We start from the raw sequence: 17313 nt of genomic DNA on the forward strand, positions 1-17313 counted from the left end.
TATTGGTTTACACGGCGGCTAAATTTCATTAGATGCTGTTGCAATGAATTTTACTCGCTGTTGGGAATCTCAATTTTACTGGTTGTCATTTTCATGCATTCTATTTGTCAAATTTTGGTTTCTTTTTAATGGTCACTTTTTTATTCTAAGCTTTACTGTTTATCTTCTATATGTATATTAGTAGTAGCTAAATTATACATTTAAAAGCTGACTAGCACCTTAAAATTATAAGTTTATTAACAAATTTGCTTGTGGTTTCATTTTTGTTCATAATTATATCCATAGAACTGCTGATCAGATCTAAGAAATTCGCTTTACTTTAATTTAAACTGACTTGGTTTATTGCGTGTATAATATTGAGCATTTTAAAGGCCTTGTTCAGAAGTTTGCTTCCTATTAATTTGTTTCTTAATTTGATGAAGCTAAACATAAGTTTAAATTAAAGTATAAATTGAATTTAGAAGTTATGGATGCTATTAGTAAGAAAGATCACGTGCATTCACCATTTCACTGAATTTCATTAAATAATTAATTATAATTAATTTTACCACATAAATATAAAATAGTAAAGCTTTGAATATCAGAAAACTGACCATTGAAATGAAATCAAAATTTGACAAATAGCACGCATTACAATGACAACCAGTAAAAATTTAGGTTTGCGACAACGAATAAAACTCATCGCAACAGCAACTAATGAAATTTAGCCGGCATGAAAACCAATGAAATTTAAGGCCAATCAAACGTTGAGTGGCATGCCTTTGAAGTACACTCGGGTAGTATACCAATGCAAATTTAATTATACCATAGAAAGTTAAAGAAAAAATTATGCTAAACCGTGATAAGACGGAAAGCAATTTCGGTGTAGTCCGTTTTTGCAATGAACACCTTCATTCCTACAGTTTCTTTGGCAGACTACACATTGTCCTTTGCACATGATTGGAAGAAATGCCATGCGATGTCCGGAGGCTCATTCATGTGTCCGGGCCTTGGGTGGCTTCTTACCATTAGCCTTGTGTGCAATAAGTTGATGATGATTTCACGGTGGAACTTTATGTGCACTATTCATGTTGCTGGTTGCCATGTCACTTATTGAATGTAAAACTAATATATCCAGCATCAGTAAAATAAATAAAATTGTATTTATTTATCAAAATTATGAGGTTTGTTTGTTTGATCAAATCTTTATTTAGAGTAAACTTGCTCATTAATCACTCAATTGCCATTCAATGTTCAGCATTAAATGTTAACATGTCGTATAGTAAAAGGTATTTGATCACATGCATTAGATGGATTTTAATTTTATGGGCTAATTTTCCCAATATTTCGCAAGCAACATCAAAATGCCAAAATGCAGCGGGAGCTGGTGATGCAGACTGGTATGAGCTGATTTTAAATTACATTAAAAAAGATATTCCATGATTTTATAATTGGTAACGTTTTTACATATAACAGTTCATGTTATAAGCATACATTTTCTGTAAGATAGCAAATGCACTTTAAACATTTAAATTAATAAATCAAAGTATTTTGAGCTTGTGCAATTAATGAAATAATGCATATAATTATTTGAACGTATTTTAAGGGCCATTTTATATAAAGCTCCTGCACAACCCAACGGAAAGATACTGCATGCAGGTGCTGCTGGTGGAAACTGGGCAAATAGCCCACAACCTATAACTAGAAATAATGGTCATTCATTTGCCAAAGCTCTGGAACATGTCATTGCAGCAAATGCAGATAACAAATTCATTTCATACAACAATCATCCGCCAGATGTTCCAAAAGTCAGAACAAAATCAAACAGTAAAGGTAACAAGAGGGGAACTTTGACATATAATGGAACGTTCTGTACAGCATATACAACATTTAGGTGTATTAATGATGGATATAACTGCCGCTGATTCTGCATCATGGATTGTTCATACAGTACCAGGATTTCCAAAAGCACGAACAGAATACTTATTTCCTCCTGCAGAAGTTCAGAAAGGCCATCTATTGATTTGCTTAACAATTAAGGAAGACCAAATTGATACAATTGGTAAATGTTAGAATACGATAATTAACTTAATAATGCAAACATCATGAGACTATCTTAATTTTTTGAAAATAACAAGTATTTATGAAATGCTTATTATCAATGGATTTATGAAGAGTCATAAAAATACTTTTTAGCCATGACACTGAGAATTGCAACTCCATTAATATACTACAATGACATACCAAATGCGCAGATGAATTCTCGACCAAATTTGAGAAAGCTGGTTTTTGGTGAATCAAGAATCCTACCACCTTTAGCAGTAATAAAGGACACTTCAACTGCAACTGCTCCAGGTTTGAAAGTGACAATTTACAGCAAAGGTGAAAAATCAAGATATGGTAAATCAGCTTTGCTTTAATTTAATGAATTAACTATTTTAATTATTAAGATCTCACCGTAAATTTTCATCATCAACATTTATATATTATAAAAAACTAAATTTTCAAATTATCATAAAGCCTGTTTAAAATAAAGGCTTTTGCTGAGGCTAACAGTTTGAAACCTTACAGTGAATAATAGCTTTGTGACATTATGGTAAAAACTAATTTTTAGAAAGGTAACCAAAGTTCACAAATCATGCAAAACTTAATGGAACGTTGATGTTCAAGAAATTTTAATGAACTTTTATTGTTATTTATTTATAAAACGTATAGATATAATACAATTAATAAAAGTGATTGATTAAATCAGCAATAAATTTAAAATTTAATCATAAATTGATGAAAATGAAATTATAGTTTTAATTTTATTTATTTGAAAAAATGACTAAAACAATTTTTTAGAGATTTACCGGAAAATACTCCTGAAAAAATTGAAGTCTACAGTTAAAGTTTGGACAGCTAGAGATAACAAATTGAAAAGTGACTGTAGAATCTCTGGGAGAAATATAAGATTAGTAACAAGTCCTATATCTGTAAACGGTGATCAAAGTACACTTGAAAATGATGTTTCTCAGTGGTTAGTCACTGAAACAGGAAATAAATTCTGTGCTGTTGACAAACCTTATCAAGTAAATTTATATTCTTTACAAAGCAGTTATTTAAAAAATATTTATTTAGAAAAGTCAAGCAATGGAACCTGCAATGGCAGTATGTATTGATGATGCCAGCATTTCTGCTCGTTTCAAAGAAATTGCACAGAATGTGGAAAACTGCTCATGAAATTGCTTTTTGTGGTTTTGATGAATGGATTGCAGCATTTATAATAGAACTCTTTTGGCATTGTAAAAATTCTTGCACACTAGGCTAGAGGGAATTTCTTATAAACACATCATTAATAAACAGTTCAAGACACTTTATCAGCAAATATTTTAAAGTGAACTGAGATTCGATTTCTTATTATTCATTGCGCTCTATCTTCTCACCATTAATCCACAGTGCATAGTACAGTAAATAAATGAAATTTTAATTATATGTCCATCATATCAGCAGGTTCCTACTGCAGATTTATCTGCCTTTTCCCTGTATAAACACTTCCTAGCAAAATTATTTACTATACAAAATGATTCAACTGTTGAAATTAATTCAGTGATGAGCATTTGTATCAGTGATTTCCAAAGTTGGCGATATCACCCCCTTGGGGGCGGTGGACGGCTGCAAGAGAGCGCTGGAAAATTGTACTGGTGCGGGGTGTACTGGTGGTGCATTGCATGATTCACCAATAACATATCAACTTTCTCAACGTTTGCATCGCTCTTTGGGATACGTCATTACAACAGTAAGCAAAATCAGAAGCATTTCTTGCAATGGCAGATTATTCAGCCAGATGTACGAACAGAATGACGAAGAATTCAATCGCCTGTTGATGCACACTGGAGTCCGGTGGTTGTTGAAAGGTGCTTGTTTAAGTCGTTTTTGTGATCTTTTTGAAACGATTTTGGAATTCTTTGATAACAAAGAACCTTCATTGAGAGAGCTTGGAAAAGTTCAAAAGTGACATAGCCTATATGGCTTATTTTTTTCATGTTTAATGAAATTAATCTGCAACTGCAAGGAATCGAACATAATGAAATCAGGACGAGATCTGTCATATCACAATTCGCATCAAAGCTGGCTTTGTTCAAACGCAACTTCGGGCGTAGAGAATTTTACCAATTTTAAAGCTTTGCTGCAATCAGGAAAAGGAAACGATGATGGCATTCAAGTCTATTGTGATCATTTAGTTGTGCTAAAAAAGGGCATGCAAGAAAAATTTCAAGATAATCTCACAATGAAGATTCCATATGCATCATGCGCAAACTTTCTACACTCAGCGATACTTACTTGAAGGGAACAAATAAAAACGGCAGCTTTTCAATGAATATAAATTTGCACATTTGTCAAGTGAACAAACTGTTTTCTAAACAATTAAGAGGCATCATTTTAAACTCCATATTGTTTGTTATCAGCATGGCCAAGACTTATTTATGCATGATCACATTTACTCCAAAAGTTTTGCAATAACATTATAATTGCTTATCTTTTGTTGTCTAAATTCAATGCATCCTTCTACCAGAATTCTTCAGTAAATTTCTTTCTATTTTTAAAAGTAATAAGCTGTTTCTGAAATTTCCATTTTAATCATAAAAGAATACTAAATATGAATAAAAAAGCAAAATGTTTTGAATGATAGACACCTTTATGAATTTTGAAAGTGATCGTAAATAATTTTTAGCACTTTCATCATTTCCCCGTCATAAAACTAAACTTAGTTCTTTTCTATTTAACTTTTCTAGATGGCGTGAAAAACATTTTTTAATTTCATTTATGAATTTTGATTAAAAATTGTTTTATTTGGGTAAATTATAGAATTCTCTGAAAAAAATTTCCTAATGCTTATTTCAGCAATTTGACCAATATACATAAGAAATGAACATCGCCGTTTAAAATATAAATTTAAAAAACTCATATTCTTTAAATGATTATAAAATAACTTCATAAAATTAAACTATACAGTACATCTGAGTAAATCGATTAGTTAAAGCTTATCATGAATGCTATATTGTTTAAACATTAAACAATAAATTTTAAACAATTCGAACTTTAAAATATTTTGAATATTGGGGAAGTTTCGATCGAAGCTTGACCAGTTTAGGAGGTTAGCCGACGACAGAATCTGTTGTTCTCTCCTTTGTACACTTTGAGTCCTAGTCTGAAAAAAACTGCACCAATATGGATGACCAATTGGAAACCGCTTATGAAGCTAAATTCAGCGTGCTTGATATGGACATGGCTAAGAAAGCCCAGGGTGCGTCCAAAGCGGCAGGTCCTATAAATGAAGCAGAGCAAAAAAGACAAGCGGAATTGATGAAGCAGGCTAGCATTGCTGTCCAGTCAGCGTTGGGTGAGCAGGCATCTGCTGCAGGTAGGCGTGTCTTTTTTGCTCGCCATGGTGAACGAATGGATCGTGTTTTCCCTGCTTGGACGCGGTTGTCTTATACAGAATCTGGAAATTACAAACCGTACGACATGAACATGCCAATATCGATGGTTCCACGATTGAACGGAGTTAATGATTTTTATGATGATCCACCGATTACTGAACTTGGTTATTTTGTATCTCAGTTGATTGGACGAGGAGCAAAATTGAACTGCATAAACTTCGACACTGTCTACTGTAGTCCAGCACTGCGATGTGCGCAAAGTGCGCACGGGATGTTGAAAGCATTTACTAAATCAAAGCCAAAAATTTGTATCGAACCAGGATTGTTCGAATATATGGGATGGTATAAAGAAGAGAATTTGAACTTCCTGAGCACTTTGGAAATGGTCGTACAAGGTTATGAAGTAGATCCTGATTATTTTCCAGTGATCAGTTGTGAGGATTTGAAAACGAAATACAAAAATGAAACTATAGAAGAATATTACAAACGTACCGGCGATGTGATTGGTAGTATTCTGAGCAGGCATACCAAATCACCGTGCAATATATTATTTGTTGTTCATGCACCTACCCTTGATGCAGGCAGTCGATTTTTGACAAAGAAAACAGCGAATGTGCCGGATGTAAATGATCTGAAGCAAGTTGGTGTCCATTATCCATTTGGATCTGTTGTGGCATTAGAAGAGAACAAATCCGACAATACTTGGAAACTTATGCACTGCGCTTTGCCATCAATTTCTTTCTTGGACTGTACTAACCGTATCGATTTCAAATTTTTTAACCGTCCTTAAATTTAATCTGAAATTATTTAAATTTTCTTACTAAATTGTTTGTTTATTATTTCATTTTTTCTTATTGTCTGTAAATGTTTACTGTTTATCAATTAATTTTATCAATAGAATTCATATAAACTGATTAAGGTGATTTAGTTTAACAAAGAACACAATTTATAGATTTTTTAATTAGAGTTAGAAATGATTTGTGGTCACTTGTTTGACAATGTGATATTACTACATTTATTTTATTTGATGAACATTCTTAAATTAAAATTTTCATTTATATAAATCTTTTCATTTTCGTTGCACAAGAAATACATTGTTCAACTTATTCTTCTATTGTGTGAAAATGACAAAAAGCTTAATAAAATTTTAATATTATTTCACAAACTTCATAGCAATTATCAGAATTCAATTTTTTGAATGAATGCTGGCTAATGACTTCTACAATTTATTTATTTATTCATTTGTTTATGAATAATTCGACGTCTACTTTTCAGCCATGCTAAACAGTATGCATATTTGTTGAAAATACAATTCAGATCAAAACTCAAAACGATTAAGAAACACAATTTCTAAAATAATTTAAAAACTTATAAAATTATATATTCGAAAATTCGAGTCCTATTTTTTCAGATTTCACTATTTTACAGAAAGCTTATTAAATATTGGGGCGGACCCGTTTCCCCAATTTTTTTTGACTTTGTTATTAACTCAAAATAACTGATTTAAGCGCTATTTACGAATAATAATTTGTTTTTATAAAATTATCAGCAGTTATAGTCATGTTGCCATATGGCAACAGCGGCCTTTAAGGGTATAAAATGTGCAATGTTTTGAAGTCAGCAAACAGTACTTTTATTTCTAAAAATATTATGCTGGACTAATTAATTATTATGATAAATATGAAAACACTTTCTTTGTTGTGTCAAACAAAGATGAATGTTGCATTTGACACATCGCACTCTTGATGCTTTTCGGCAGCTGCGGCATCGGTTCTTTTGGTTTATAATTTCTGGCCAGTGTGCAACCTGGTCAAATCTGGCGGCTGTTCTTGGCTCTGGTCTTCTTACCCGCTTCTGCTGGTTTCTATATTTGCTGTTACAGACACGCGGCCACGGGATTTTCTCGCATATGCCTTGTTCACTTTTGTCAAGGCTTCTGCAACATCCAACGTGAACTGCATTAGATCTTTCTGGCTGCCACTGGCGGCTTCACTTGTTTTAAGGTCTATTTTGTTTTGCAACCACCCGTTCACTACTGCCACGTGGATTGTCCAAAAAATATTCTTCTGTACCATTTTCTACCGCGGTGGTCTATCCGATACAGTGCTCGCAACATCCTCGCCAAATCTACGCTGCCCATGTACTTGTTGTACTCTTTTACAATTGCCGGGCAGGACACGTCGACCAAGGTTTTCTCTTTCTTATTCCACCGTTTTACTTTACACACAGGCTGTGTGCAAACGTAAGTGGAAGATAAGTCCACCACTGCACTGTCGTGCCATCGAACGATACATAAGTTGTTTTCTGCAGTGGTGCAGACGTGGAAGGCACTCCTACCAGCCCTTTTCAACTCTTTCTCCGTTTTCAGTGGCGCGTTCTTCAGTCTGTTTCGCTGAATCGTTCCGATGGTGTGGATGCCTTTTTTTAAATAATCTTAGTTGCAGGTCGAGGTGGGTGAAATAATTATCGAAAAATATTTTAAAATTTCGATGTTTTGGAACCGTTTCACACAGCTTCATTACAACATCAAAACTGAGGCAGCCACTGCGATTCTTTACTCTTGGCACTTTACCTTCATAAAAGCAGAAGTCGTACAGCAACCCTGACACTCCTGTCCGCGCGCCAACTGTGATGCCCCATTTCTTTGGCTTCTTTGGGATGTACTGTTTCAGCTTATTTCTTCCTTTATATGGGATGATTTCTTCGTCAATCGACTGGTATTTTTCCTGTTCCTAACGCAGGCATGATTGACAGATGCTCTCAATGAAAGGTCGTATTTTAAACAGTCGATCATACCGTGGGCTTTCTCGGTCAAGTACCGCTTCACTGTTGTCATTAAAATGAAAATAACGCAGTACCTCCCGGAACCTGTTTCGGCTCATTGCATCCGCGATAGCATCACACCGAAGCTCCGTGGACCAGTACATCGAATAGCGCGGCTTTAGAACAAGTCCCATTTTCAATAACGTTCCAAGAAATGTTTCTAATTCAGACTCAGTTATCTGAAAATTCGAATTACACTGGGCAACACAGATGTGAGATTACTCAACAATATGATTCAAAAGTGTCGGATGGAAGTACTGTCTAAAATATTCAACTGGCTCTCTCAAAACGCATGAAGAACCAGATGCCGTTTCTGCAAATGCAAAGATTTATTATCTGGAAGTAGGTGACTAAGCACAACATACCCTTAAATGTGGCATCTATAGGAGGCATTCTTCTCTTCTTCCACCTAAATTCTGTCTTCCTGAAGGTCTCACTTTCTTCATCTTCAGATGTTAACTCTGCTGAACTTTCAACAACTAAGGATGATCATCATCACTGTCCATTTCAGGTTCAGATATATCTGCATCAGGCAACAGTATGAGCTCTTGGATTATTCTTCCGCTTCTAGTGAGACGAACGTTCAAGACGCAGTCCATGACGATAGCTGATAAAAAGTGAAAATAGCTGTGTGATTTCTCGCCTTATTTATTGTACTTTGAGTCGTGGTCATTGCAGATGCGTCATGTGTTCACCAAGAGAACCATATAAGTAAACAAATATCTAACAGCCGCCGCGCGCATGTTCGAGCTACATTGTGAGAGCAATATACCAGCTAAAGGCAGCTGCATCAAGCCCAATTGTGGACATAAATAATTCAGAAGATGAAGTTTTATAACAGTCTCATGACAGCCATTTCCAAAAGATAAACCAAATGCCATAATAAAAACAAATTACATGAATTATTCTTATAATGGTGACTATGGGGTTTTCAATAAATATCATCTTCTGCTACAACTGGAACTGCATTTTGCCAATGCACTGCAAGTACTTTGTATAGGAATGTTTCAAATACGTTTCAAAATATAGCATACGTTTGACAACATTACATGGAATATTAAAAAATGCATTCTAAGCATACATCAGATAAAAAGCACGATTTCAAAATTATCAAGGGCAAGAATCAATATGAACTGTTTTTTATACCTTTAAAGGCCGTTGTTGCCATATGGCAACAAGAATTTAAAGCAACACTACGAGAGATACGTGAGCATTACGCATTTCAGATTTCACAGTAAATTTCAACATAACATGTAGATCAAAGAAAAAAAATATGGGCTCATCTCCTTATCAGAATATTTTTTTATGGCATGATAAAGTTTGAGATTTTCCAAAACTGAAAATTTTCAAAATGCTGATTAAACTGTTGGGACACACTGCTGATTGAGAAGACTTTCTTTTATGGTAGAAGATAAAACTATTATGCTTAACCATCTTTATATTCCTACTGTGCTGCCCCTCCTCCCCCTGAGTAACGTGTGTGTGTGTGTGTCAGTAGTGTCAGCAGTGTGTTGCGTTGCCTGTCCTTTTAACTTACTCGTATCGTGTGTGTTCAATTGTGTTTTGGTCAATAAATAGCAGAAAACGCTATACCGTTGTACGTTAACTCATCATCGCAATCAACCTTCCTCGAATATACAACATAAACAAATATAAATATCTCAGACAGGACACTAGGCTGCACAATAAATTTTTCCACACATGAAGAAGAAGGAAGATGAAACAACAGAAAAATAACGAGCAATGTTACAAAACAGATCAAATGCTACGCTTCGCTAAACATTGTGTTGCCATATGGTAACAACGGTCGCAAAAGGGTTAATATAGATGCATCAGGGAAAATATGCAACTGTACAGTGTGTGTGCACCAGATCTATTCGAGCAAAACGCGTGTTCAGAGTCCACAGCAAGTACAAATGAAGTGATTTCGAGGAGCGGGCTAATTAATACGAATCAGTCAGTAGCCGTGGGGCATAAAGCATGTATCAAAATTAATACTTTGGGCCTGAGAGAGTTAACAGTAATGTAACGTGCCGAGCTATTCTTCCACTTGAGTTTTCTCACTCTTTACCGGCTTCATTGTCATGGAATTCGATGAAATTTGGGAATACGGAGACGAATACACGACGAAACACAAGGTTTAAGTATTCATTCAGGAGTAAAATAAAATGAACAACACACCAGCAAGAGAGCGCAAGAAACTAACACACACAAACGCAATCACACTCACCAACAAATAGTCCTCTCGTTGAGAATGCAGGTCAAAACGGTCGTTAATTGATGGATATGGCCACATGACAGGTGGGATCAAGTGCTGGATGTTGACAGATGGCGCGCCAACTGTTGCATTCCGTCAGTCCCCGTGACAAATCGATGGACAATAGCGTATCGGCCGTTTGACATTCACCGTTAGCTGCGTCTGTTTTTCTTGTTGTGCAGCGGAGCTAGGACCGTGTTGATGACCATCATCAGAAACCATCCGCGCCAGACAAACCTTTAAAAACAGTTATTGAATGAGATAGCGCTCTGAGGTTGCCGAGCGTTACAGTAAGTAGTAAAGGAGAATTCAATGGAATATCGATCGTACTCAAAATCATACTATAGTTCAGTCACTAGTAGTCCAGTGATGCCAGACGGTGTAGTATCTACACAAGCAATTCACATGAAAGGCAGAAAACTCCACAGACAAAGTATCTATACTAATCAGTCTACTATACTTATCTATAATCTAACTATACTAATCAATGCTTCTCAACTTTAGTTCCATAAAATTTTATGGGGTGTACTGTCTTTCTTTATCATGATTTTCAAATTCAGACTGACCTACTGTATTCTTTTTTCTAATTTTTTATTAAAATTTTTTTCAAACTGTTTGTAAATAAAGCGTAAATGTTTGTTTGTAAATAAAACGTGCTTGTAAATAACGTTTGTAAGTAAACGTAAAAATAAATAATTCTTACCGCACGTTTTCCCTTTTTCAATAAACGTCATTTCTTCCATTATTTTAATAAGTCTGATAACGCGTAAAAATACTTTACTCATTGTAAAAGTAAAACAGTTTCTTATTTGCCATAATAAACAAACTTTCTGACTACAAAACAGAATCATTCATCAGAAATTTACATCGTTGCATGGTTTCACAAAAACAGAATATAATTAAAATGCCATCATTTTTGCAACCCACTTTTCGCAAGCATGTCGGCCTTTTCGTTTCCTTCGGTACCGTTGTGTGCAACCACATACGTCCATTTAACGGATATACTATTAGCAAGTTTATCTAAATACATCAAATCCTCCAAATTCTTCACCATTTCACCATCAGGTTTAATCCAATTGTTCTTTCGCCATTTTGGCATCCATTCTGTAACACATTTAAGCACATACTTACTGTCTGTGCGAATTTCCAAATGTGTTATTCCATCACGTTTCGCCTGTTCAATTGCTCGTGAGCAAGCTTCAATTTCTGCACGATTATTCGTTTGCAGGCCTTTCAATGGCTCGCTTATATTTCTAGGATCATTTTCGCCCCAATATACGCCAATACCAGCTCTGGCGCCGAGCTTGCCGTTATTAACACATGCACCATCTGTGTAACATACAGCAAATGAATTCTTTTCACTACTGGATGACCATCGCATGTTCTTTGTAGATGTTGGTTGTTCTGCGGGAGTAGTTAATCGTTTTCGCTCAGGAATACATGGTGCAAAATTATTAATATGGACGCGTTCATTTTGCGATACGGAGTTAGTAAACTCTCTTGCTTCCTGTTCAGTTGAAAATTTCTTGTACTCTGCACCACTGTATCCATTCACTTGCATTTTGCATTCTTCCCAGGTGGGAAAAATACCACAATTACGCCCTTTTCGAACAGCGTAGAAAGGAGACATCATGAATCGTATAATTATCGCAAACCTCAGATCCTTAAACTATAAACAACAATTTGTTACTATGTATATTTATTTATACCGTAAACAATCATTTGTTACAGCTTTCATAGTTTACATTACCTGTGAAATTCTCATGAAAACACAAAATGTTTGTCATTATGAACAGCTGAAAGATAATGACAATGTTTATGAAAAATCAAGTTCAATCAAAAAATCGAATTTATGCAGTCAAATAAAATTTTAAAATTCATTTATCAAACATTAATAAAAATTAAAATGTTACTAAATAATAGCAAAAATTTTTATTAATTTATGAAGAAAACCTGCTTTGTTTGATACTAATGTTTGAAAATGAGGTGGCAAAAAATTACCTGATGGAACTTGAAGATCTTGTTTTGAGTGGACTGTATTAAGGTGATGAACTGTGTGGTTGAAATGTAAGTAACGACAAATAGAGTATATGAGTTTATTTCAGACAAAAAGAGTTGGATATCTAGAGACGAGAGATTAGTTTGAACGTTCACTGAGTGAATTTTTTCCTAAGTGACTTGTGCCGTTCTGCGGCTCATATTTATAACTTAGCGGGTATTTGACACCACGCCGAGTCTGGGGGTCAGACGCACCAAATCGACCAATCAGTTAGCATAATTTTGGCGTCTGTCTCTCCATGAATGTAGTGTCAGCGCTTCTGTGCAGATTAGTTGCAATGTTGCTACCAGCTCGTCATGTTGTTAACACAGCTGACCACCGGAGTTTTGACAGCTATATGACGCCGACGCTGACCTTTTGACCGATTGATTATTAGTTCCATTGTTTAGAATTTACAAAAACAAATGTTTCAAATTACATCCGATCATGGTTGCTCTGGTAAAAATGAAGGTACCAGGGAGAGTTTAAAATATCTGATTAAAAAGCGTCAAGTAAAGGCTTCTCACAAAGTATTCACTGAGAAAATGATCGATTAATAAAAATTATTCTTTGAAATAAAATGGAAATTTTGAAGTTAATTGAAAATGTTTCAAGCAAAGATCTTTTTTAAGCACAAAATAATATTTTGTTATCATGTAAATATTTTAAAAACAGTATTATGAACTTATATAAATATATATTTAATATTTCAATAATTAATATATTTAATTATTCAGAAACATTTGTAAAAACAGTTAATTATTTAGTGAAAATCCAACTCATATAAACCTATTCATCATTTACTGTAAACATGGAAATGCAGTTCTGTTTTTATGAATTTCGGGTTTTGGTGCAGATGCTTGATAGTCCTGATTTTATAAATTATTATTGGCTAATACATATTTATTTTAATAAATTAAAATCGTTAATTAGACCACCTTATGATTGTTTTTAGCCTTTTCTGCGCAGTTGGTGTGCGAATTAAAATGGCATCTTTGTTGCGTCTGCGAAGCGGAAGACGAGAATGGCGGGGAAGAAGACGTGTAATTATTTTTTATCTGTTTTACGTAATTTTACATTGTAATTAGTAATATTTTATTAGCCATTGTTAGATTTTTTAGCTTTTCTATCTTACCTAAATTTTTAACGTGCGAATATCTTACTGTAATTTTAAGAAGCTTTTAAATCTTTAATTAGGACGATCTAACGCAGTTAACCTATGAAGAACATCGCACGCTGAGCAAAGTTCTTCACGAATCGCTGAAAACTTTTAAAGCAACTTTGGATTACGCAGAAATGGATGAAGAATCATCAATGAGTGACAGTGATTTAAGCGATGAAAGCGCAGGTTATTTGTTTTTTATAATAGTTATTTTATGTCGTATATTGCTAAGTTTAGTTCATAAGTTTCAAAAACTTTGCACACTGCGCAGCTATGTTTTTATGTTTCATGTTAACAGATACAGCTTTATCGAAATTACGACAGTCACAGAATGAAAAAGTTAGTTAATTTAGAAATTTTGGTTATTTGCGCAAATGTGCCTTTCTAAATTCATTATTGAAGTTTGCAGAATTTAATGGATGACAGTATTAAAAGTAATATTGCTGTAGATAATTTATGCATCTTTGTGCATCTATGCTTTTTTGTTGAAAACGTTAGGCGATTATTAATAAATGTTAACTTCTTTTTCTTCAAGTAACAAAATTTTAGAAATTGGTAATATGACACGTATTAAAAAGTTTATATTTTGAGTTGTTACGTTCTGTTAAATTACTTGAAAAACCTTGTTACATGCATATATATGTGTATGGGTGTGGGTGTAGGTGTGTACGGTATGCTATAAGTGATTTATTTATATTTTTAGACATACTACCAATGAAATCTAGGAAACAGTCATAAGAAAAAACATCTGGTATACTATGTAAATTTAAAACAAAAATTATTTAGTGCAATAGATGATGGTAGATTTTGAAAATTTTAGTTCACAAATTGTTTGATTACCACAGATTAATTTTACGTGCATATTTTTCATTTTTTACTTAGCAGAATACTTTTTTTTATAGATTCGGATTTTATTCCTCGAGGCAAAGGTTTCAGTTATTTACTGCGTAAGTGTTTTTCAAATGAATGCAATTTTAAGTTATTATAATTATTGCACAGATAAATTGAACATCTTTTTCTTGTTAAACAAATAAATATTTATTTACTTGAAATGACAATAATATTGATATATATATATATTTATTTATTTATTGTTTCAAGGCCCTGTAGCAGCAGACGAAAACAAGAAATCAAATGCTGCGGTTCCTTCAAGTATGAAAGCAAGTATAGGTGTCAGTGTTATTTCTTCATGTTTATTATTTAGGCTCGACCAATACAAGTAAGCCGGCGTCATCAGGTGCATATTTCTAGGAATTTTCTAATTAGATAGATACGTGATTTATTTATCATTACTGTAATGCATGTGACGATTATTAATTTTTTCCGGTTATTTTAAGATCACACGGAAGGTAAGAGTATCTCAAAATTAACAAGTAACTTAAATTTATTGGATATTAATTTCATCAGTGTGATGTTTCATCTCTATTTATATCTAAAGAAAATCTGTTGCTTATTGTTGTTCGCACAGTTTGTTTTACTGTTTGTTGTAAATGTGTGACATGAAGAGTTTTCGTGAAAAATGTTTTGTTTGCCTTGTACGTTTGAAAACCGAAAAACAAAGCGGACTTATTATATATTTCTTTATTTATTTTTTTGGGAAATAAGTCATCTGTTGTTAAGGTGAAAATCTTTATTATAGAAGATGGACGTAATTCAGTTTCCAGATATACATACAGTTTAAGGCGAAGTAAGTGAGCATGAATTTATTTCTGTTCTTTGATGTGCAAATGTTAAGGAAATCAAGTAGTGGAACAATCGAGCGGTACTAAATCGTCGAATATAAGTAAATGATTAAAGAGCATTTCTCATGTTTTCTTTTTATTTGATAAGGAATAATTTAAGACAGTGATGAAAATGTTGGTCAAAATCATAGGATCTCTGCAAGATCATCTGTAAAGAAAACAAAATCCAGAGGCGAATATGCTTCAGCATCGAAGACAGAAGCAACTGCTACGGAAATGTTTTTATATTTTGCATTTGGCGGTGTGTTTTTGAAAAGTATATTTTTATTTTTGTAAAGTAACACTTTTCTAGGAAAACCGATGCAACTGGAATGGATGGACAGACTTCCTCTTCTCAGAGCAAATCATTTAACGTAAATCACAACAATAGTGAACTTCAACTTATTAATTCTTGTTTAAATTGAACAGTATTGTTTAATATTATTGTTAGTATAAATTTATTTGGACTTGTCAAAATTAAGAATATGAAATATGCTAGTGTAAAATAATATCGCTCATTTATGCATTTTTATGATAAATAAAAGTTTTCTTTCAATTTCTGCGTGAATCATGCCCTGGTATAAGTTCATTGATAACGCTGGTCAACATGGTTCTGGGGGTCTCCCAAAATATTAGCTGTTTTGGGATATTTTTGGCATGCTGATTATGACAATGACATTTATTTTCCCCCATCACGTGCCGTTTTTTCACAGCGCGCTATGTTACTTTTTCCACTATTGTACGTATGTAACACATTGTGCTTTCTGTTTTAAGAGAGTCATGCAAGACACACGTATAAGGAGACCCTGAAGTAACGAAAAATGCCACCAGGAAAGTATTTAAGCAGTCCAGACTCATTTTATCAATCACATTTCGGCAGTTTTGTAGTGAAGAACAAAAGGCAGAAAATAACAGATTTTGTGAAGAAGGCGTATTTCGCATACTTTGGTATAAAGCTAGGATATCAAGACAAGTCTTGGGCTCCACACATGTGTTGAGCAGTTGCGAAAATGGAGCAAAAAAGCACTGAAATCTCTTCCCTTTGGTGTACCTATGGTGTGGCCATGTTAATATGATTGTTATTTTTGCCTTAGCAAAGTAAGGGGTTATAATGCAAAGAACAGAAAGTGTATTTTTTATCCAAATCTTCCATCTGCTATAGGGACTGTTCCTCAAGGTCCTGATGTACCCATTCCATCACCACCGGATAGCATGGACGCAGTTGTCCTAAGTGATGAAGAAAGTAGCTAAGAAACCATCAGTGACAGTGGCTTTGAAATAGAGCATAAAAATACACCTCAGCAGTTTACACGATGTGAGTTGAACGACCTTGAGCTAAGTGTCTTCAAGGTTGGAGCTGAAACACTAGGATCCAGACTGCAGTCAAAACATATGTTTGCTCCGGGAACAGCAGTTTCGATGTATAGGAAATGTGAAACTGAATTTACACCCTTTTTTCAGAGAATAAGACTCAGTTGTCTATTGCAGTGACATTTCTGGATTGATGTTTCAGTTGGGCGCAGAAAAGTATGTCGCAAAGAAGTACTCCGCCAAAAAAAGCTTGAAGGGAGTTCTCCCATACAATGGGAACACCTATGTTTCTGTTCCAGTATTTCATTCTGTTGCCCTAAAGGAGACGTATGAAAATCTGGAAATAATTCTGCAGAAAATCAAATATTAAGAACACATGCGGCAGATGTGTGGTGACTTTAAAGTTCTGTGCGTGCTTCTGGGACAACAATCTGTCAACACTAAATTCCCATGCTTTGTGTGTAATGGGATAGCCGAGCACGTGATGAACACTGGAAGAAGAAAGACTGGCCAGTGCAAGCAAACCTTACACCAGAGGCAAAAAACATTTGCCATAAAAGTTTAATTAATCCAGAAAAAGTGCTCCTACCGCCACTTCA

The 17313-nt window shown here is 34.3% G+C and overlaps 7 protein-coding genes across 7 annotated transcripts; 3 read left to right on the top strand and 4 right to left on the bottom strand.

Moving 5' to 3' along the window:
- The first annotated feature begins 1251 nt into the window (after positions 1-1251).
- Tsp_11322 (deoxyribonuclease II superfamily) lies at positions 1252-3693 on the top strand. The gene is made up of 6 exons (XM_003369989.1): positions 1252-1379; positions 1586-1812; positions 1874-2041; positions 2176-2379; positions 2866-3050; positions 3469-3693. The coding sequence occupies exons 1-6, from the start codon at positions 1252-1254 to the stop codon at positions 3691-3693; spliced, it is 1137 nt and encodes a 378-aa protein (XP_003370037.1).
- A 1520-nt stretch (positions 3694-5213) lies between these two features.
- On the bottom strand, positions 5214-5686 carry Tsp_11323 (ubiquitin-conjugating enzyme E22). The gene is made up of 2 exons (XM_003369990.1): positions 5620-5686; positions 5214-5452 (listed from the first exon to the last, which is right to left on the bottom strand). The coding sequence occupies exons 1-2, from the start codon at positions 5684-5686 to the stop codon at positions 5214-5216; spliced, it is 306 nt and encodes a 101-aa protein (XP_003370038.1).
- Positions 5687-6053: 367 nt separating this feature from the next.
- Positions 6054-7170, bottom strand: Tsp_11324 (ubiquitin-conjugating enzyme E22). The gene is made up of 4 exons (XM_003369991.1): positions 7093-7170; positions 6671-6752; positions 6391-6438; positions 6054-6187 (listed from the first exon to the last, which is right to left on the bottom strand). Exons 1-4 carry the CDS (start codon positions 7168-7170, stop codon positions 6054-6056), a joined length of 342 nt encoding a protein of 113 aa, XP_003370039.1.
- A 264-nt stretch (positions 7171-7434) lies between these two features.
- On the bottom strand, positions 7435-8238 carry Tsp_11325 (putative piggyBac transposable element-derived protein 2). The gene is made up of 3 exons (XM_003369992.1): positions 8140-8238; positions 7904-8116; positions 7435-7794 (listed from the first exon to the last, which is right to left on the bottom strand). The coding sequence occupies exons 1-3, from the start codon at positions 8236-8238 to the stop codon at positions 7435-7437; spliced, it is 672 nt and encodes a 223-aa protein (XP_003370040.1).
- A 3154-nt stretch (positions 8239-11392) lies between these two features.
- On the bottom strand, positions 11393-12681 carry Tsp_11326 (ubiquitin-conjugating enzyme E22). The gene is made up of 3 exons (XM_003369993.1): positions 12661-12681; positions 11614-12145; positions 11393-11586 (listed from the first exon to the last, which is right to left on the bottom strand). Exons 1-3 carry the CDS (start codon positions 12679-12681, stop codon positions 11393-11395), a joined length of 747 nt encoding a protein of 248 aa, XP_003370041.1.
- Positions 12682-12818: 137 nt separating this feature from the next.
- On the top strand, positions 12819-15828 carry Tsp_11327 (ubiquitin-conjugating enzyme E22). The gene is made up of 15 exons (XM_003369994.1): positions 12819-12864; positions 13454-13563; positions 13718-13868; positions 13981-14021; positions 14092-14175; positions 14274-14344; positions 14469-14482; positions 14585-14629; positions 14784-14834; positions 14887-14919; positions 15020-15031; positions 15322-15369; positions 15418-15465; positions 15525-15642; positions 15717-15828. The coding sequence occupies exons 1-15, from the start codon at positions 12819-12821 to the stop codon at positions 15826-15828; spliced, it is 984 nt and encodes a 327-aa protein (XP_003370042.1).
- Positions 15829-16224: 396 nt separating this feature from the next.
- Positions 16225-17279, top strand: Tsp_11328 (putative prophage L54a, portal protein, HK97 family). The gene is made up of 3 exons (XM_003369995.1): positions 16225-16351; positions 16566-16646; positions 17086-17279. Exons 1-3 carry the CDS (start codon positions 16225-16227, stop codon positions 17277-17279), a joined length of 402 nt encoding a protein of 133 aa, XP_003370043.1.
- The last annotated feature ends 34 nt before the right edge of the window (positions 17280-17313 follow it).

Source organism: Trichinella spiralis, assembly GCF_000181795.1.
Source record: "Trichinella spiralis strain ISS 195 chromosome Unknown Scfld1356, whole genome shotgun sequence".
Lineage (NCBI taxonomy): Eukaryota > Metazoa > Nematoda > Enoplea > Trichinellida > Trichinellidae > Trichinella > Trichinella spiralis.

Coding starts and splice junctions, on each gene's coding strand:
- Tsp_11322 (XM_003369989.1), top strand. CDS start 1,252: ATGTCGTATAGTAAAAGGTATTTGATCACATGCATTAGATGGATTTTA. Junction 1,380..1,585: donor GGAGCTGGTGATGCAGACTG/GTATGAGCTGAT, acceptor ACGTATTTTAAG/GGCCATTTTATATAAAGCTC. Junction 2,042..2,175: donor AGACCAAATTGATACAATTG/GTAAATGTTAGA, acceptor AATACTTTTTAG/CCATGACACTGAGAATTGCA.
- Tsp_11323 (XM_003369990.1), bottom strand. CDS start 5,686: ATGCTTTCAACATCCCGTGCGCACTTTGCGCACATCGCAGTGCTGGAC. Junction 5,453..5,619: donor CTACAGTAGACAGTGTCGAA/GTTTATGCAGTT, acceptor ATTCTGTATAAG/ACAACCGCGTCCAAGCAGGG.
- Tsp_11324 (XM_003369991.1), bottom strand. CDS start 7,170: ATGCCGCAGCTGCCGAAAAGCATCAAGAGTGCGATGTGTCAAATGCAA. Junction 6,439..6,670: donor CTGTTTAGCATGGCTGAAAA/GTAGACGTCGAA, acceptor TTTTAATTTAAG/AATGTTCATCAAATAAAATA. Junction 6,188..6,390: donor AATATCACATTGTCAAACAA/GTGACCACAAAT, acceptor ATTAAATTTAAG/GACGGTTAAAAAATTTGAAA.
- Tsp_11325 (XM_003369992.1), bottom strand. CDS start 8,238: ATGACAACAGTGAAGCGGTACTTGACCGAGAAAGCCCACGGTATGATC. Junction 7,795..7,903: donor TAATGAAGCTGTGTGAAACG/GTTCCAAAACAT, acceptor GGAACGATTCAG/CGAAACAGACTGAAGAACGC.
- Tsp_11326 (XM_003369993.1), bottom strand. CDS start 12,681: ATGAGCCGCAGAACGGCACAA. Junction 12,146..12,660: donor TGAGCCGCAGAACGGCACAA/GTCACTTAGGAA, acceptor TTATAGTTTAAG/GATCTGAGGTTTGCGATAAT. Junction 11,587..11,613: donor TTTGGAAATTCGCACAGACA/GTAAGTATGTGC, acceptor AATGTGTTACAG/AATGGATGCCAAAATGGCGA.
- Tsp_11327 (XM_003369994.1), top strand. CDS start 12,819: ATGTTGCTACCAGCTCGTCATGTTGTTAACACAGCTGACCACCGGA. Junction 14,022..14,091: donor GACAGTCACAGAATGAAAAA/GTTAGTTAATTT, acceptor TGAAGTTTGCAG/AATTTAATGGATGACAGTAT. Junction 15,370..15,417: donor TACATACAGTTTAAGGCGAA/GTAAGTGAGCAT, acceptor GCAAATGTTAAG/GAAATCAAGTAGTGGAACAA.
- Tsp_11328 (XM_003369995.1), top strand. CDS start 16,225: ATGCCACCAGGAAAGTATTTAAGCAGTCCAGACTCATTTTATCAATCA. Junction 16,352..16,565: donor GGCGTATTTCGCATACTTTG/GTATAAAGCTAG, acceptor CATCTGCTATAG/GGACTGTTCCTCAAGGTCCT. Junction 16,647..17,085: donor TGTCCTAAGTGATGAAGAAA/GTAGCTAAGAAA, acceptor TCAAATATTAAG/AACACATGCGGCAGATGTGT.